This window comes from Vitis riparia, chromosome 11 (genome assembly GCF_004353265.1).
Source record: "Vitis riparia cultivar Riparia Gloire de Montpellier isolate 1030 chromosome 11, EGFV_Vit.rip_1.0, whole genome shotgun sequence".
Classification (NCBI taxonomy): domain Eukaryota; kingdom Viridiplantae; phylum Streptophyta; class Magnoliopsida; order Vitales; family Vitaceae; genus Vitis; species Vitis riparia.
Genome location: NC_048441.1, coordinates 11,261,730 through 11,282,146, shown reverse-complemented (window position 1 = coordinate 11,282,146; position 20,417 = coordinate 11,261,730). Strand labels below are relative to the sequence as shown.

The 20,417-nt window shown below is 32.8% G+C and overlaps 2 protein-coding genes across 2 annotated transcripts; one reads left to right on the top strand and one right to left on the bottom strand.

Moving 5' to 3' along the window:
* Positions 1-2,468: 2,468 nt before the first annotated feature.
* LOC117925105 (serine carboxypeptidase 24) lies at positions 2,469-9,319 on the top strand. The gene is made up of 9 exons (XM_034843967.1): positions 2,469-3,071; positions 5,458-5,565; positions 5,749-5,844; positions 5,944-6,036; positions 6,143-6,228; positions 6,322-6,725; positions 6,837-6,932; positions 8,776-8,881; positions 8,977-9,319. Exons 1-9 carry the CDS (start codon positions 2,816-2,818, stop codon positions 9,118-9,120), a joined length of 1,389 nt encoding a protein of 462 aa, XP_034699858.1. The 5' UTR covers positions 2,469-2,815; the 3' UTR covers positions 9,121-9,319.
* A 122-nt stretch (positions 9,320-9,441) lies between these two features.
* Positions 9,442-18,788, bottom strand: LOC117925106 (nucleoid-associated protein At4g30620, chloroplastic). The gene is made up of 7 exons (XM_034843968.1): positions 18,636-18,788; positions 17,201-17,355; positions 12,962-13,062; positions 12,825-12,864; positions 12,268-12,339; positions 10,010-10,066; positions 9,442-9,914 (listed from the first exon to the last, which is right to left on the bottom strand). The coding sequence occupies exons 1-7, from the start codon at positions 18,724-18,726 to the stop codon at positions 9,840-9,842; spliced, it is 591 nt and encodes a 196-aa protein (XP_034699859.1). The 5' UTR covers positions 18,727-18,788; the 3' UTR covers positions 9,442-9,839.
* Positions 18,789-20,417: the final 1,629 nt, after the last annotated feature.

Genomic DNA, 20,417 nt, shown 5'->3' with positions numbered 1-20,417 from the left:
ATTTCTTTATTGATTGGTGCAGTTTTAGATTGAATAATATAATGGTTTGGGTAAGATCTGTTTGTATAATTCTTAGGTTAGAAACTTAGGATTAGTTTGATAATTGTTTTCGAGAACAATTTTTTATTTTTTAAAATAATAAAATAAAAAAACATATTTGACAAGTTCTTAAAAATAAAAAAAAAACTAAGTGTTTTCATAAAATATTTTTTATTATTTTTTCTTGGTTTTTTAAGATTGTTTTAAAAAATAATTATAAAAACATGTAAAATGATTAAAAATAAAGTATTTGATATAAAAAATATTTTAAAACATGTTTAAAAATATTAAAAATAGGTTAAAAAATTTTCAGGTTCCCAAACAGACCTTTATTTTACAAAACATCATAAATTAATTTTAAAAAACTATTATAAAAAATTGTTTTCAGTAAAAAACAATTATCAAATAAGACCTAGTTTCTCTATCAACTATTTTCATTTTTAAAGAAAGCATGATGTTTTTTCTCCTTTCCCAATCATTTTTACCTTTTAACTTATTTTATCAGGCTTAATAATTAAAGTGCTTATAAAATACTTTAATTTACCACCAAAAAGATTTTTAGACAATGAAAAAAATGGCATCCAACCAAGTGAAAGAGGGCATTTTAGTAAATTTTAAATTAAATTAGGTTTAAGTTATTGGGTCATATTAAGTCGATTAATTTATCAAAATCATTTTGAACTTTAAGTTATAACATTAACTTAGCAGACTTCATCAAACATCCTTTAAATATTAGCCTTTTGCGGATGATACCAAGATGATGAATATTTTGATTCATTTATTGAAGTGTAATTAATATTATCGGAGGCCTAGCATCAATTGGTAAATGGATCTGACTGGTGATGAGTTTGCACATCTTCCCAGTGCGGAAAGCTTTTATATATGTACATATGATTTCAGCTTTGACTATGCTGAGTGTATGCCACTGCCTCTATGGGTGATGGGAACATCCTCTTCTATACATAAATAAGTATATATATATATATATATATATATATATATATATACATATATATATATATATATATATATATATATTATATAAATTAACAAGGAAGGAGAAGATTCCAGGAGAGTGCAGTTGTTGTAATGAGAAGTAAGAGAGTTAGCTGGTGATAGAGGGAGTGAGGTTTGATTGCAAGCATTCGTTCACATGGGGGGTTTCAATTAATTTGTGAACATATCTCGAAAACATTAATGAAAATTGAAGAGTAAGAGAGGAAACACATCTCGGAAATCATGGGCAGATCTCACTAGTCTTTGCAAAGGTATATACCTCAAGTGCAGTGATTAGTTCAAGCTCACTGACTGACTCATGAGATTTAGTATCCTATTTAATCAGCTAATTTGCTAAGTTACCATAATGGTACCTATAGAAAAAAAGAAAAAATCATTTAATATATATGGTGAAATCTAACCCGTTACATGATTGTACAAACCAATTAACTTCAAGGTATAAGGTTATGGATAAATAAGATTCGGGTACAAATAATCGTTTAATTGATGGTATCTTTTCGATAAATAGAGAAAAAAAAATTGTATCATAGTTAAGACTTTTTTATATACATTGCATGCGCACTTGGGATGAATTGTCATGCTGATGGAAATGGAAATAGTACTTACAACCTTTCCTCATGTGTGCACGAGGAAATGATTATTGCCAACATTTTTCTTCATTTCTTTTAAATTCAGGTTTGAAGGGGCTTGGATGTCTTATTATTAGTGGTAGATCCCCATAATGAAGTGTTGTTCCTGGAAAATATACAGCTACTGAATGTTTACACGCAATGCTACAGTGGTCTGGTTGAAGATTGTAGCATAGGCTTGGATTCTAGTGTCCATTGTTATCAAGGAGAGGGGGGCCAGGAGAAGTGTTCCATTTCAAAAGAAAAGACAAATTGCAATGTCTGAAAAAGAATTATATGGATTAATGAATTACTTATTTCTCTTTTGGTTCATGTGATCCCTTATATATATTGATAAAAACTGACTAAATGTGTCGTTATAGAAAAATATGGGCTTAATTATTAGACATATTTAGGTTGGTTTAAAGATATTGGATGATATTGGGTGAACAAGTTCTACCCACTTCATTGACAATTAGAAAGTGGTAATGTAGCTTATGAACTAATCACATTTAAAGGTTGGTCAACTCTCTTAATCATTGGATATTTCTATCTTGGAAGAATCTAGGGGCTTGTTATGATTTGCATCATATGATTTCGCTATAGGTTGAGGTGGATAGGGATTTGATGAAGATTGGAATATGGGCACAACTTACATGATAAGAGGAGCAACCCTTTGCCTTATGAGGTGTATAGATCACAAGGCTCACAAGAGTCTCAACCCCACATCTACTCTCTCTCTCTCTATGTGCCTCTCCATCTTCATATAAATTTAGGACCACCGAGCTCCCAAGAGAGGTGGACACTCTTGTGGTGCATTTATGAAGCTCGAGTGGGTTCCTACAATCTGTTTCTCTATTCTAAAATCTCAAAGAGGGGGAGAGAGAGAGAGAGAGAGAGGAAGGAGGGCCACATAACTATTAGCTGCCCAACCTGCAAGGCTGGAGCAATGCAGCTACATTGAACTTGTAAGGCACCCTACTTAAACCCATTATTGGTGCATCAATATTTTCATCCACTTCATTAACTTCATCACTGCATTAATATCTGCTAGCTCAAGAGAGTAGTAGAGATATATACTAGTGTGTCATATCCACAATAACATACAGAGGGAGAGAGAGAGAGGAGCCTTCACCCACAAGGAGAGTGCCATGGCAGCCCAAAGGAGGACCCTACTCTTGTTGTCCTTATTACTACTCTCTTCAATCACCAGCGATGCTGATGCTGCCCCTAAACAACAATCCCTCGATCGAATCTCAGCACTTCCCGGACAACCACCGGTCACCTTCTCCCAGTTTTCCGGCTACGTTACCGTCAATGAGCACCACGGCCGAGCTCTCTTCTACTGGCTAACCGAAGCCACCACATATCCGGAGAAAAAACCTCTTGTTCTTTGGCTCAATGGAGGTCAGTTCCACCATCAACTAGTCCTTTCTTCATTAAAATTGGTGGTTGAAACTGAGCTTTCAGTGAAAAGATACACATATAACACCATTTACTAAGGAACTAACCTTCCAAATCATAGAATCTGCAACGTTGATACCCAAAACATGGAGTTACATCATCAACTTAATCATAACTAGCATTAATATCTTGCTACATAGCCTACATTATTTACTTCTGCATATGATTTGACCATATATAGATCAACTCCTGCAGTGCTCAACTACACTTTGGCATCCTCATTCAACTAGGAGGAACCCATGGATCATTTTCCACCAAAATTTTCATCTTTGTTATAATAATTTGATTAATAATTAGGGTTTTGTTTTATAAATGGCACTGATTCCAAAATGAAAAGCAGACACCTCAACTCTTAACTCTCTCTCTCTCTCGGTCTTAGACTCTGAGGCACAAAACAAATATGGGCAATGGCCGGTGGTTATTCCCACTCCCATCCTCATCTCTTGCAGTACCCCACCCCTATCCAAGTCCTCCACACACATAGAAAAGAAACTTAGAATCCGGAGGCGCATATTAGCAAACTGGTCGGTACTGACCCACACTAAAATGCGTCAACATCAGCATCAGTACAACCGGAGAAAAAAGCCCACTTTGTGTCCTCGTGATCTCTCTGTCTCCATCGTTTTATGGTTGTATTCCCTTCCATTACTGACTTTTATTCCACAAAAGCTCTGAATTTTCGTCGCATTCCTTTGGGTTTTCGATGATTCACATCAGAAGAACGCAATGAAACCACAAAGTGAACCAACTTTTCCAGAAGGAACTGTCCTCAATTTTCCAAATTGTCGCACCAAAAGATGCCCTTTTCTTTTTTCTTTTTTTCCTGAGTTGACTTGAGAAAGAGGGAATATATACACACATATAGGAGTGAGAAAGTTCATGGTTTATAGTCTATGGGCATCTCAATGTTAAGTTCCCTCTCTGAAGCACGCGCATTCAGAGCTCAAATGTGGTGATATGATGATGGCAATGTTGGGTGGGGTGGGGCTCCTGAGTTCCACTTGCTTCTCTTCTGACCACCCATAAATGAAACACAACAGAATCTAGTCTTGTGATTTGTTAATGTTGAGAAGACAACATATACTCTCTCTTTCTTGTGTATTTATAGTGGAAGCTGACAACTCCTAAGAAAGTAAATGAAAATATTTATTACCACACTAGATGGGTAGGTGTTTTCCTGCAGTTTCTTTTTGTTGCTTTCATTAATTTACTAGAAATGATAATCAGTGTAGTTGTTTTGTTTTGGCTCCAGCAATCAAATAATGTGGTGTATTCCACTACCCACTTTATTTGAATCATTATGAATATAGCTGTTTTGCCCCCATATATTCCACTGTATGTTGGTCCTTTCTTACCAAAGGGACCTATCTAGAGCACCAAGCAATGGAACTAGAGTCGGGTTTCCTTTTTTGTTCTTGTAATTTAGCTGGGCATATGCAAAACAAAGACAAAACAAATTACTGATCATCATAGCATATATATGGATATAGCAATGAACCAGTACTGCATTGAGCTTTCAGTGACTTGTTTTGATGAGCTTTATCTTTATATAATGAAAGGGTTAGGTGAGAGTTCTTTCTTTCTAGTGTTAAGATGCAAGAGACCCACCTGAATTGGTCATGGACATATATAGTTCCCCTCAGGTTGAAAATTGAAACACAGTGAATATTCCACCAAGCCTGTGTTTTTCATAACAGCTAGCTTGTTCGTTTGTTAGGCCCACCACAAAACTAAAGACTAAAAAGTGAGTGGACTTCCATTCACCTCTTCACTTTTGTCCCCAGAGTTTTGATGGCGACCTAGAATTCAGAAAAGAGAAAAGACTACAAGTAGTTAGTTGTCTTCTTTTCAGATGACAACCATGATTCTTTAACCCTTCTTTTTTAAGCCTGTTTTACTTATTGTTATCTTTTTCTTGAATCTTATATGAATCATCACATTCTATGAGTTTGAGGACACTTTCTTAACTTTTAAGGATGTGGGGGTGTGAAAAAGATGCATGTGACCATGTTTTAATTGAGAAGATATGGGTGCAGTTGGATTGCTTTTTCAAAATTCCATCTTAAGGCCTTAGAGCTAGCTAGCTTTAGATCTAATAGCTACCAATTTGACACAAAGTTTTAATCCATTAGATAATGAGCCAACAACTGATATAAGTATCCCTCCTTATATAAAAGCACTTATTAATTAACTGCTAACTTCCTTATGGGTATCTTCTCATTTGCATTTTTCTACTTAGTTTTTTCATCAGTAAGAAGGTTGGATTGTGACTTACAGACCACTCTACACTAAATTATCATGTTTCCTGGTAAAAAAATGGTATCTGCAGGACCAGGTTGTTCATCAGTGGCATATGGAGCATCAGAGGAAATTGGGCCATTTCGGCTTAACAGAACTGGTTCATCTCTTTATCTCAACAAGTATTCATGGAACAGAGGTACCAAAAATTCCATAATTCAATATTTATTTAAATTACATGACACAATGCTAGTTGATGATCCACATATTACCAGACAATAGTGTGTCATGCCCTTGTGTAAAACATAGGTCTAATTGATGAATTAACAGTCCACTTAAACCCCTCTACTTCTTTTCGATCTTTTCTTCTTTATGTTTGCAGTAGCAAATATTCTCTTCCTGGAATCACCTGCTGGTGTCGGCTTCTCCTACACAAATACAAGCTCCAATCTCAAAAACTCCGGTGATCGACGAACAGGTACATAGATTGAGCAGATTAATTTTTCATTAGTAGCTAGCTGCATTCAGCCTCGTGTGCCTGATCTTTATAGAATCACCAATTCCATGATGTACACAGCTCAGGATGCTTTAATTTTTTTGGTGAGATGGATGTCAAGATTCCCAAAATACAAACACAGAGAATTCTACATTGCTGGAGAGAGCTATGCTGGTAACCAAAACTAGAACACATGCAGTTAATTAATTAATCACTCTCTAACCCTAATTGTTTACTTAATGATCACAAGTTTAACCCACGAAATTTTATTGCAATTTAGGTCATTACGTCCCCCAATTAGCGAAGAAAATCCACGATTACAACAAAGCATCGTCCCATCCCATCATTAATCTTAAAGGATTCATGGTAAGTACTCATGATATATATATATACGTATAGAATTCAAATGCATTTGAACTTGGTATATATATATATATATATGAAGTTGAAATTATGCAGGTGGGCAATGCAGTAACAGATAACTACTATGACAGCATTGGGACTGTCGCATTCTGGTGGAGCCATTCCATGATTTCAGATAGAAGCTATCGATCAATCATGGATCATTGCGATTTCATTGCAGAGAGAACTTCTGAGAAGTGTGATGAGGCAGTGAGTTATGCTATAAACCATGAGTTCGGAGACATTGATCAATACAGCATTTACACACCATCTTGCATGGCATTGCCAAATAGTAGTACTATACGGTCTCCACGCTTCAAGAACAGTCTTGTACGTAGACGGGTTTCGGGATACGATCCATGTACTGAGAATTATGCAGAGAAATACTATAATCGACCTGATGTGCAGAAGGCCATGCATGCAAATTCGACTGGAATTCCTTACAAATGGACTGCTTGCAGGTTGTTTTCACAATTTAATTTGATCTTTCTGAATTTATCATATACGAGAGATCTTAGCAGATATGATGTGTTTATAAAAGAGGGTTTGGTGATCTTTTTTGTGTTGGGCAGTGGTGTTCTTATAAAGTACTGGAATGACTCTGAAGCCTCCATGCTACCTATTTACAAGGAACTAATTGAAGCTGGTCTCAGGATCTGGGTTTTCAGGTACATTTCCGACTACAAAGTAAGAAGATTCAAAACAGTCTCTCCAAAGTAATTCTTAAGAAATTATTCATAATTTTATCTAACATATTTTATACGTACGTGTCTTTTCTAAGTGTTCTAAAAAATTATTTAGCAAAAATATTCTTCAATTTAAAAGGGGGAAAAAAAAATCCAATATGCCCCTAAAGAGACCCAAAATTCAACAATACGGCTGTACCACCATAAGAGCTCAAGGATAGAGTGAATCCAATAGAGTCCAAAAGGTGGAGGCTTGAGAGTTTTGGGACAAAATAGCCCATTGAAAGAAAAAAAAAAAAAAAAAAAATCAACCAAGGCATTTTGACAAACCAATGTTGAAGTTATGTAGTTGTTAATTAAGAGTCATCTCATTAATTTTATTTTTTTTAATATTTAGCAAATATAGTTTCATTTTTAAATTTTTTGCACTTTTAACTTCACAATTTTAAATGTTTTTTGTGATTTTATTTTTTTATTTTGTCTTATTTATTCATATAGATTTTTTATTTTTAATTTATTAATTTATTGAAAAATAAAGGAGTAATTTATTATTATTTTTAAAATATTTTTATTGAAATAATACTATATTTTTAAGTTTAAATATATAGAATTTTTTATTATTAAAACATATATTTTTAATTTCATATAAATAAGAATGTCAATTGATAAGTAATAATATTTAATATATAACTTTGTATGTTTTATTTATTTTATAATTTTAAATAAATAACGATATTATTTGTATACAAGTAACATATATATATCTTGAAGATAAATTTATATGTTGTGTATACACAAATAATATAATTAAAATTATAAAATAAGTAAAGTATATAAAGTTATATATTAAATATTATTACTTAATAAAAAAAATTATATATTTAAAATTAAGAGTCTAGTATTACTTTAATAAAAATAATTTTTTAAAAATAATAATCAATTAATAGTTTATTTATAAATAAATTAATAATCTGAAAATAATAAAATTATACAAATAAATAAGAAAAAATAAAATCAAAAATAAAATCGTATATATCAAATGCGATTTCAATTTAAAAATATAACTGCATTTTGTAAATACAGTTTCAATCTTAAAAAAATTTTAAAAAAAATTAAAAAGTTTTTTTTTAAATTAATGAAATGACTTTTACATGGTAGAAGGGGCCACTTTGAATATTAATTTGTGTAAGCCTTGAACATTAGTTTTCAACGTACCCAGTTAAGATTGAATTTGTTTAAACAGTAGGGCTATTTGGCTTGAGCGGGGGAATTTTCATGGAGTTTTGTGCACTTACCCTAACAAGGGGAGTTGCAGAAGACATTGGATTTTGATAGGAAGAGCCGGTCTTCCGTTATGATGATTGATGGGTCACCTCATCTATCATTTTTCACTGCACTCTTAACCAAAACCATTCATTCTTCCACTCACCCTTTCGGCTGTGATTGGACTTTTCAAACCCAACCCATATCCAATATCCTTTTCATTTGTAAACACAGTGAAGGACAGAACATTTTAAAAGAGATGTTGCTTCAAAGAGATTGCGTTTGTGACAAATTGAAGTATTTGACTCCACTGGAATTGTATGGCAATCTCAATTCTCGAAAGAGTTGATATTCCATGGTTTAATTAACTCTCTGAAAACAAGTGTCATGATTTAACTTCTTACCGGAAAATTGTATGGTAGTGGATACCAGATTTAATTAAATCCTTTCAACAGCCTATATTATGATCATTGGCTTTATCTTCATTTCATACGCTAATACACTAGTTTATTAATTAATTGACAAACAATTTTCTGTTATACTTGTGATGCATCAAATACAGCGGGGACACAGATGCTGTAGTCCCAGTGACTGCAACTAGGTTCTCCCTCAACCATCTCAATCTCACCGTCAAGACTCCATGGTATCCATGGTACTCGGGTGGCCAGGTACACCATTTTATTGTTATTATTGTTTTTATTTATTGGCGGTTTCCTTGTTTCTAAGGACTATATATGAGCTTAAAAGTCAATTAATTGAACAGGTAGGGGGGTGGACAGAGGTGTATGAAGGGCTAACCTTTGCCACTGTAAGAGGTGCTGGGCATGAAGTTCCTCTGTTTCAGCCGATGCGAGCTTTCCATCTCTTCAGATCATTCTTGGGTGGAAAGCAACTACCAAGTTCCTGAGAAAATTGGCAGGAAACCCATTTCACAGAAATTGATTAGGTTTGAGCACCTAGACCAAATAGTGGGAGGAGCAGTTACACTAGTCATCATTCATTCCATTTAGTTTTAGCATGAAAATTATTGAGACAAGTGTGCTTTATCTCATATTATAGACACTGATTCCAACAGGAAATAAATTGAATGTTACATTGTTATTCAATTCCCGAATGCAAAAGTGCCCACCAAATTTCAAATTTTCCTCGTTGGCTGCTCCTTTCCGGGAGGAGTACAATGCTCTGCAGGAGGAGAATCTTTTCTGAGCTTTTCAGTCTGCAACAACTATTTAACAAATGCATTATGTTCATGCACTGTATTTGGTTGTTGAGAAAATAAGGGAAAAAACTCAAAAAGAGTTAGAACCTTACAACTAAACGTAACTGAACTGGAAAATGGGGCAGTTTCATTACATGACATTGACAAGGATGACAAGGATGACTAAGATGACAGAGATCTCAGCTCCAAGTACATTTCCTTTTTTGTCTGTGGGGGTGAGGGTAACTTAAACCATGCTTAGAAAAGACAACATTTCCAGGTCATACTACAATTGGGTATTTCTACCAAAGCTTGAATACAAAACTGAAATTTCGTCCAGAGATATGCCAGTTTCAGAGGGAATGCCTCCCAGCCCTGTATACAAAACAGGGCGGTGTTGGAGATGCCAGTATGCTGGTGGAATGTCACTACTTTAATCCCTCACTGAGGCCTTGAGGCATTCCTAAGCTTTGAGCAAGGTCGTTCATCCTTTCCTTCATAGCCTGAGAAAACCATTAGGCCAAAGCTTCCAATTCAACAATAGTGATGGGAAAAGAGTAATTTCTATAATAAAAGTAAAATGTTGGAAGATTCTCACCTGCACACTTTTCTGGTGCGCATCCTTGTACGCCTCAGTAACCAAAAGTGAAAGTTTCTGCAGAAAGAAAATGCATTTATACTTTGACGTTCGAAAAAACCAGAATTCTAGCATCTTCAACCACAAGATAAGAGGAAACTAAATATTTTTACATGATTCGCATATTTATTCATTACCCCACAAGGGAGATCACAAGGGCCCAACTTCAACCCAACAGGATAATCAAGGCTATATATCCTTTCCGAACAGTTTTCCGTGATTTTTCAAGACATGCAGTTGATAAATTGCTGGATCACAATCTAGATTATGGAGAACAGTATGGATCAGTAGGAAATGTCATTATAGCACACATGAAGAGATTGCATTAGCAGGCATATAATCTTTGGGGGTGAAGCTGAACTTATCAAAAAATGGCAAAGTCAAACCCAACAGGGACCAAATCTGAATAGTCCAATCTTTTGGTAACCACCACTTACTCATAATTTCTCTTAGTAATTTGCACCCACCCCCTCCCAGAAAATTTTCCATCATTTTTATCCAATTCCATCCCAGCCCTCCCAAGAAATGATAAGGAAACAATTTAAATTTCTAACTTGGCCCCAAATTGCAAAATAATGGTCTGAAGTTCCAGAAAGCTGGCCAATTTTGTTTTTTCCCCAAATCTTCCATGACTTTGAGCAGCACTTCGACCAAACCCAAACTAGTTGCCAAACCTTAGATCACGGACTGGGAGCAATGAATTGCAGATGAGATAGGCGAAACACATGGTGTTCACAGCTAGCTTATAAGACTGATACTCTTCATCTATAGAGACTCCTGATCAAAGATTTCAAGTGCATTTAGGAGTGTTTTTATTCGAAGTGCTTTTAGTGGACATGTTTTCTCTGGAAGCGTTTTTGGGAGATTCACCTATAAAGTGTTTTCTAGGAAACACTACAAGTGATTTTTCAACTTCTTAAAAGTGTTTTCTAAATTTTACCAAATGTCTGATTTTTCTTTTTCTTTTTTATCAGAAACAAGAAATATATTATATTAATATGAATAAAGGTATAAGAGAAGGATGAGAGGTCCTTCCATCAAAATACAAATTCTGATCAAAGTAAGAAGACACCCCTCTATACAAAACTATATACAAAGCAACCACCAACTATCTCAAACTTTTGAGTCACAAACCAAAAGTCAATTGAGTTGTACAACACTAAGTGGAACACCTCTAAAAGAAACAGTACAAGAGGCCCAAAGAGAGGAGTAGAAATAAAGTAAATCCCACAACATCCCTTCCGACCTCCCCTTATCCTCAAAAATCCTAACTTTTCTCTCTTGCCACAGAATCCACAATAAAGTGAGGCAAGCAATTTGCCAAAGAGTCTTGTCTTTGATTGAATTCTCCAAACCTCTCAAAGAAATAATCATCATGTCTCCAATACTCCTTGGTGGAACCTAATCCATCCTTGCTAGACTGAAGAGCTTGTTCCATAGATAGCTAAACAATGTAGATAAAGGTGGTCAATTGATTCTCCATTTCCTTTGCATAAAATGCACCGTTGAGGACTAAGGGATTTGTAGGGTCTACTCAACTATAGCATGTCATTGGTGTTTACCTTCCTATGTGCTACTAACCAAGTAAGGGCCTTAACCTTTGAGGGGCTTTTGATTTCCACAAAAACTTGGCCGGAAAAACTTTGCTTAAAATGTCTAAAAATTTTTTAAAAACATTTTTTATATTAGAAGTGTTTTCTAAAAGCATTGCCAAACAGACTCATAAGTATGTTATTTCCTAGTAGTTTCCTTAGACAAAATATCACTTTTCTATTGTGAAGTCAACATTTTGGCAAAATCTTCGTAGTTGTTTCCTTTAAGAAACATCACTTTACCTTAAAGTCAATATTTCAGCAGAATCATAGTAGAATTCTTGAAATATACCTTTTTTTATAGAACAAATTCTTTGAACATAGTGTTAATAAATTATAGTACATACAGCTAGCTTGGTGATTAATGGGATATGCCCAAAGTCCATATTACATAACCACTTGTGCATCACATAACATGTGAAATGCAATGGACTGAATTAACTTTTTCAGTACATCTACAAGGTGATACTTTTCAATGCATCCAGTTTTTTCATTATAACAAACAGAAAAGATACATTTTGTTCATGCATTTTATCTTTATCACACATAGAGTGATAAAATCATAATGGAATAATATATTTGGCATGATCTAGTAAAAACTCAATGAAGTTAATTGAGGATACTCACTTCTGGTCCTAACTCCATTGCAGCCTCAGTGATTTCAGTTCGCACAGGTTGCTGATTCCCAGATAATGTGACCTAAAGAAAACTTCAGTTAAAAAAAAATTTGTGTTCTGAAAAAAGATTACATGAAAGTTTACTATATTAAAAATTAAGTAGCATATTATTACGGTTCTGTTGTAGGACCCACAAATCCCATGAGAAACAAAATAATTCCAGTGTTGTATGTGACATTTTAAAATGCATAGACTCGTATCAGGATTTTATCATTTTCCTAAAAAAAAAAAAAGAGAGATATTTTCTTTTTTGGTGATGACTCCATCCTTTTGCAGTGAACCCGCTTTTACTTCTACAGCATCCCTAGCTGAGAAGATTAAAATGTGCCTTTTAAATCCCATTAAGAAAACCGATATAAACCAATTGGCCAAGTTTTTGTAAGCCAGTTCAATCAAAGGCAAACCATATCCTGTCCAAAGCTAACACAGAATCTTGACATTGTAAAAACCAACACCACCTGGCTAGTGTTTAAATTATGAACAAAGCAAAGTAATAAAATGACATACCTTTATTAGCTCACCTTCACAGTAACCATCAAATTCAGCCCTACAAACAAAGACAGAAGAAATCCAAACTAAGATATTACCGCATAAAGGATAGAAACATAAGCTTGGACTAAATGAATTGATTGAATAATGCATACTCTGCAAGTTCTTTTTGAACCTTCACTGCCTCAACTTGTACAACCATCTGTGCCTTCTTCACAGTCTCATATAGATTTTGCATGTTGCCAAGAAATCCTGCCTAGAATCAGTAGGAAATAAGGTTAGTCCCAAAGTGCAAAATATGAATCACAAACCCACTTCATCCACGCAAATAAATACAAATCCAACATAAAGAGCTTCCTTTCAAGTACATGTTGATGAAATGAAACTTATATTGCAGTACAATATGAATCATGATATAATGGATATTATAAATGAATAAAGCCCCAGTTGTCTATTCAATTATTTTACATAATAGCGTTAGTTTGCAAGTGCAGGGTACTAAACTGTAATATCTAACACAGGCATTTTCATATGTGATTTTCAAAATTTTGTAATCTTGAAATCATTTTTGTTGGGATTTAAAAGTTCAAGTTTAATAATATCTAACTGACCTTTTTAGTCACAAATACCTTGAATTGGTCCCCCCTCCCCATTTTACTAACAAGCACCTGAAAATTGTTCCTCAACTAAAAGTGAATATTTAAAATTGTTAGCTAGGAGGAATTAATTTGCCCAACTATTTATGTTGATCTCAAATGGGGGTTGTTCCTAGATTTACATTATTACATAATCAATTTAAAATTTATTATCCATTTACTTAAATGAGTTTAATGTAAATAATCTATAATAAACCAGAATGTTGTTAAAAACAGACCCGGACCACAACTCATCTTTTTTTTTTTTTTTGATAAGTAGGATCACAACTCATCTACACCTGTGACTTTCAGATTCTTTTAATTCAGCCATGCAACTTCCTCCTCTCTTATCGGTTCTACATACTAAAGGACAGCCCTTATACCCCATAACTCATTTCGATTCACAGACATTACATTCTATAAACTCATTTCTCCATGATAAGCCCACCTTTTAACAAAGTTTGAGAGCTAGAGAGGACAAGAAAGGAATTGCAAGGGAAGGCTGCCTGAGAACCTTAAGGCTGCTAGAACTTCACCAGAACTTGAGGTAGAGGACAACATCAGACTTCTTAGTTTGTTTTGATTGTCAACATATGTGTATATTTGCTGCTGATGATATGTATACAGTTACACATGAAGATCATTGACAAAGACAATCGCTTGTAGCAGCTCTTCAATGACTCACTTACGTAAATTCTTGCTCTATTCCTTGTGATGAAGACTCAGGCATAACTTTTTATGATTGTAAATCCATATTAGAGAAAGATGTTTGCTAGAGAGAGTTTATTTTATGTTTAGACGTATTTGTTTAAATCTCTTGAAGAACACTTGTCTATCTGTAAGTATTGTGGCTTTTAGATGTTTTGGTTTGTGTATGGTTAGAATTTTATAGTTGAATTTCAAGTTGTATTGATTAACCTTTTGGCTATCTTTATTTACAGAGTGGCATATCACTTATTTTGTTGAAAAGTTATGTTACATGGTGATGCTGGATGTTTGGAAGTATCCCACATGCTTAGTATAGAAACATACTAGGTTTAGTAGAATGTGGGATAGTTTTGGCATGAGAAACAGTCTTCAGCTCTCCTTGCCTGCACTGCTGCTGTTTACAGCAAGATTGTGCCTTGGATATACATGTAATTTTGGAGCAAAGGAGAATAAAAACCTAGAGAAGTCACAGGATTAGTAACTAAACAAGTTTTGCCAAAATTCTCAAAATTTATCCTTGATTTCCATACTCCAGGAAATTATAACACTGAAAAATAAACAGCATTCTGATTTATAAAAATTCTTAAATGAGCTACTACTCTGCTGTAAAATCTACATCCTGCTTCACCTATTGATCTATGGGATATTTATATTCCTAGCCAAAAAATTAACAAATATATTAATCATAAACAGACAGAAAACTTTGGAAATTCTGCTGTTGCATCAAAATCCAGTACAATTTTGATACAGCTGCTTCAGGAAGATGCATAGTTCAGTTCTGCCAGTAAGCAGACAAAACTAACAACAGAATTCATGATCAATTAGGAAAGGAAATTATTTCTGCCATTTGACTAATTTCCTACCAGAGTTCTTTAAGCCTAAAGTTTACTAGAATCACCAAAGTCCTCCCCCTTATTCTGAACTCTCATGATGCAAGATATGATTCTGTGCATAAAAACTTTAAAATTTTCAAATGGTTCTCATATGACATCATGTAAAGCAGGCAGATGATGTTCTTCACAACAGTTTTTCATAATATATCATCTGTCATAACATACAAATTTCTTATATATGTGATAGCATGTCTGCTGCATAACAATGCCTATTCTTTCCTACAGGATCGTTAAACAAGTTTTTTTTTTTTTTTTTTTGGTAAGCAAGATCTTCACACAAGTCTTAAATCACTCATATATAAATAGGATAGGAAGTTGAGCTAAAACACACACCTCTTTGGCAACTGAATATCCAGAAGATGCACAATTTCATTATAGATTCTTTGGCATCATTACCCTCTATTTAACCATTGGCATGAATTAACAAGTAGCCTACATTTTTTTTTTTTTTTTTTTGATAGGTAACAAGTAGCCCACATTTAATCCTTGACAGTATTATAATTACTAGAATAAGTGTCTTCAACACACTAAAGAACATTCCAAAGTGAAAGTAACACATTAGGTCATGGCTCACATCAGCTATTACACCACAATTCTTTTCTTTCATTTTCCTTTATTGGTAAAATAGATGGCTATCATGCCATGATATTTCACAAATAAATATGTGTGCATCCAGAAAATCACAAAATGAGCAGAAATATTTGAAGACATATATTAGAATGATGAAACTTGTAAATGTTCATTTTACTAACATGACATGATAAAATTGCATAGCAAAGATGCATCTTAGAGTGTAAAGAATTGATATTAAAAATAAATCTCATTTTTTCATTCACGATCATTAAACTTTTTGGTCATTCAATCATGTATTCTCCACATGATATTCACAATCATTATCTCCCAAGTTATGCATACAAAATGACCTCACTCCTTACCAGTGCTTTACTTACAAATCTCTACTCTCCCTTGCTTGGTTCCACATGTTACACTATGTGCTGGTTAGAAAATGGACATTTTAACAGTGGAAACTATAATTGGGGTTTAGTCAATACATATTATTTGATTTCTTGACAAGCCATTATGTAAGAATTTTGTATTTGGATGTTCTAGAACTATTTTCTATTGCACCAGAATCTACCACTCATATTTAGTTTAGAGTTCTTCAAGAAATTCTCCATGCAACACATGAAATTCCTTAAAATGCTCCAACTATAAATCTACTGTAAACTATCATGCTTAAGCAGGATCTAAGTTTTATCTTCACATGATGGAGATGTATAGGAAAAGACTATCTCCAGCCAAAACAAAGAAACTAAGATGCCACTTAGATATACTGTTTACAATTTTTCAAAAACAAGAAATACAAACACTTTCTACTCCGTTTCCAATTCTTTCAAAAAAGAAGGCATGCTTGGCAAGGTAAGATTTTACTTGTTTCTAAGAAACAAATAAAAGAGTATATCTTTCTTTTTTTTCTTTTTTGTTTAATAGATAGATGAAAGAAAATGTGTTATAGATAAAAGAGGGTAAATAAAAGAGTATATCTTGTGAATGCAGGAAGTAAAAAGTAATTATGGAAAGTCATCTATTTTCAAACATTAACAAATGTTTTTTATACAAGGGCGCGCAAAAGTATACACAATGTATACAAGGCACCTAAGGCCAAAAAAGAAGAGGGATACACAAAAAGCAACTGCTTTTACCTATCAAAAAAACATCAATCTCTCCTACAAATAAAAATCTAAATAATAGGAAGTTCATAGCACAAATAAACATTTTCTTCCTCTTTTTTAAAGTTCAATGTTCACGTTTTTTAGAACTGTTTTGGAATATGAGAAATCACCTCTTCTGCTTCCATATATGTCTGAAATACTATTGAAAAATTTAAAAACAAAAATTAAATATTTAGCAACCAAACACTTGGAAAAAAAAAAAAATTGCCTCTTTAAACAAAACATAGATCAAAAGTGCACTAAAATGACACCCAAGTATCTATCTGAAAAATGTGACATAAGAGAACATGATAATTAGCATACACATTGAGAAGTTTTATTATTACTTAATATCAAAGATAGATGCACACATTGCCTAGATAAACAAGAACCAGTCCTGCATATAAAACATATTCTTGAACAGAACATAAGTTTGTTTCATTCACCTTCGAACGTGCATCATCACCTTTCTCACTATTTTCTTTATTTCCTCCAAATAGACCATAAACACGAACAGATCTACGATTATTCCCCATCCTACTATCAGCATACTGACAAAACATCCGTGTACTAACTAGATTCGTGTTGGGGCTCAGTTTACCTGTAGCATATCAGGAGAATAGTAAGTTTCAACATAGGCTTTTTAAAACATAAATAAATAAGCCACCACTAGGCAACCCTATAACAACAACAAAATGAAGAAAATTAACCTTCATAAGAAAATAATATGCCAAAATAACATCTCTTGATCCTCATTTCTCTTTTTTTTTTTCTTTTTTTTTTTTTTTTGTCTTCTTCTTCTTTTTCTTTCTTTCTTTCCTTATGTTTTTTAGCAATTGCTTCGAACCCTATAATCTTGGGCTCCAGATTACACTAGAGAAAACAGAAAGCATCACACTTAATCAATTAAGAATCAATTAGATCAGCATTCTGATTATATATTCATTGGTCAAAGTAATGTATCAGTCACAGCAATAAAGGAGAACCTAGTAGCCTCACACATCCATACACAGTCCTTTCAAAACAACAAGCAATATGCTCAACAGCATTTTCAAGGATTGAAAGAATGAACAGTATGTTTTTCTCCACAAAGAATTTAACAGATCTACAAGTTTTTTATTTTTTTAATAAAAAATATAAAGGTGCTGATTGAAGGGTAAGAAGGAAGTACCACCAGTTAATATTTGCATATTCTGAAGGAAGATGTTTTGAGCAGAAGCAAAATTATGTACCAAGGCTCCGTTTACTTCATGGCAAAGAGATGGGGAAAACAAAATGATAAGAAAATAATAACATTCCTTTGCTTCTTGGCATTGTATCACGCAAAGACATGTGGATCAACTTTTTCTTATACATCAGAAAAAACAATAAACGAAAACCAACACCATTCTCAAACCAAAACTTATCAGAAAATGGGGGGAAGAAATGAAATATAGTTCCTGCAGAAATTCACTTGAGAACAATTTCATACAGCAAATCAAACTAAAGGTTTTCCAAGAAAAGCAATTCATTAACGTAACCAAATACAAAACATTGCACAGTTGTCTAATTTCTCACTGAATACACGTCGGAATTTTGAAATATCCTAATAACCACATACGCTGGTCCAATTTCCAACCAAAACCCTAAATTTCAACCCTACGATGATCATTGGCTCCACAAAAACCGAAGTGCAAGAAGACCACAGACACTCCGTTTCATTGCCGAGGCAAATGTGATTAACGAAAGCAATTAACGCCGGATTTTTCATTAATAGATAAGAGCTGCACTCAATTGAAAAAACAAAGCACAAAATCGAAATTTCAATAAATGCGTTTTCGCTGAGTTTTCTTAGAAAGCAAACATAGGATAAAGAACACAGAGAGAGAAAAAGAGAATTACAGAAGAAGAGCGATGAAGAAGTAGTATTTTTGCATTCAGTGAATCCGCACAAGTTCGAAATCTGAGTGGTCAGAGCACTCGTCGACGCCATTGTCTGAGCTTGAGCCCGTGAGAGCAAAAAGGAGAGGATAATGGGGAGTATCGATTCAGCAATCTTCGCCGCCTCATCTCACCTCAGGTTTTAACTATTGCATTCGACAGACCAATCTCCGGGCAACACGTACCCAAAAAAATCATCTGCTTATTTTCTAATATTTACTTTTACAAACAATAATTGTAAATAAATCATTTAGGACTCCTAACTGAAATTTCCAACCTAAATACTCCATTTAAAAAAAAATAAAAATAAAAATCCATGCCGTCAGGTATCAATTTATATGCATTTCCTATTCATTTTTCAAATTAAAAAATAATAGTAATTTTTATATAAGGTTTCACCTCGAAAAAATTTAAAGGGTATATGGTAAAACTTAATACTTATTACTTAATAACTTAAGTTGACTTTAAGTTAAATTATATTGAAATTATTAACTTAAAATTCATTACTTAATTTTTATTTTAAGTATTAATATTATTTGATAAAAATAATTTAAAATTTATTCTAAGTCATCAAATTGATATATTTATTCTCATAAATTATAATTGGAATAAAAGAGATCATGGAAAAGCAAAACATATGGTGGGGTTAATAAAGGTAAATGGTGAAAAAAAAATATAACATAAAGATGCAGACTTAAGAATAAGTTAATTATTTTTACTTATTACTTAAAATTGTTTTAATTTTAAATCATACTATTAAGTTATTTTAACAAACATATTTAATTTATTTAATAATTTAAATTAAGTTATTAAGTCACTTTTAAATTATTAAGTTGATTTACCAAACACTCACTAATATCCACATGGTGAGGAAGCACAAATTTGAGAATTATTTTGTTCAAAAATATGATTTTTGAAAATTTTTAAATAGATTACTTTAATTCAAAACTCTATTAAGTTTTCCAAAGCATACTTAGTATGCTTGAATCCGGGGAGTATTAAAGATTTTCTCCTGGATGATTTTTTCCTTCTGAAAAATATGAATATATATATATATATATATATATATATAAAGTTAAAAAACTAGGCAATTTCAAATTATTTAATTTTTATATGAAATATTTAAAATAAATTAAACGAATTTGAAATAATATATAAAAATAATTGATCAACTTAGATGATTTTAAGAAAATATTAGATTTTAATATGAAAAATGGAAAAGAAAATTAAAATTAATTAAAAACTTATAATTATTTAATCTTTATAGAGAAGAATTAAAATAAGTGGCAATATTAATTTTAATAATTTAAGTATGATTTATTTTAAAATTATCATCAATTCATATAAAGTTTTGTAAAATGTGATCTTAAAATTGGACTTAATAAATTTTGATATAAAATAAGGAAAAAAAATATTTGTTTTGTGATTTCTCAATAAAAAAGTTCATAATATGATCTACGTATGAACTTATTTTAATTATATAAACATATTTTAAAGTCCTTAAGACTCATTAAATCCCGAATGGGTCATTATATGTTTAATTCATATTTTATCATCAAAGTGTCACCTACAATCATTTTAACGAAGAAGAAAATGACAAATTTGTTAAGATTATATATTTAATTTTTTTTAAGAAAAGGCAGGAAAAAAGGTAGATACCACCAAACCTTTTGAAAAAGTTTTTTTTTTTTTTTCATTATGTATCTCATTTAAAAAAATAAAACAAAATTCAAATCTTGTTGG

Coding starts and splice junctions, on each gene's coding strand:
- LOC117925105 (XM_034843967.1), top strand. CDS start 2,816: ATGGCAGCCCAAAGGAGGACCCTACTCTTGTTGTCCTTATTACTACTC. Junction 5,566..5,748: donor CAAGTATTCATGGAACAGAG/GTACCAAAAATT, acceptor TTATGTTTGCAG/TAGCAAATATTCTCTTCCTG. Junction 8,882..8,976: donor CATGGTACTCGGGTGGCCAG/GTACACCATTTT, acceptor TTAATTGAACAG/GTAGGGGGGTGGACAGAGGT.
- LOC117925106 (XM_034843968.1), bottom strand. CDS start 18,726: ATGGCGTCGACGAGTGCTCTGACCACTCAGATTTCGAACTTGTGCGGA. Junction 12,865..12,961: donor GTTCAAAAAGAACTTGCAGA/GTATGCATTATT, acceptor CTTTGTTTGTAG/GGCTGAATTTGATGGTTACT. Junction 9,915..10,009: donor CGCACCAGAAAAGTGTGCAG/GTGAGAATCTTC, acceptor TGGTTTTCTCAG/GCTATGAAGGAAAGGATGAA.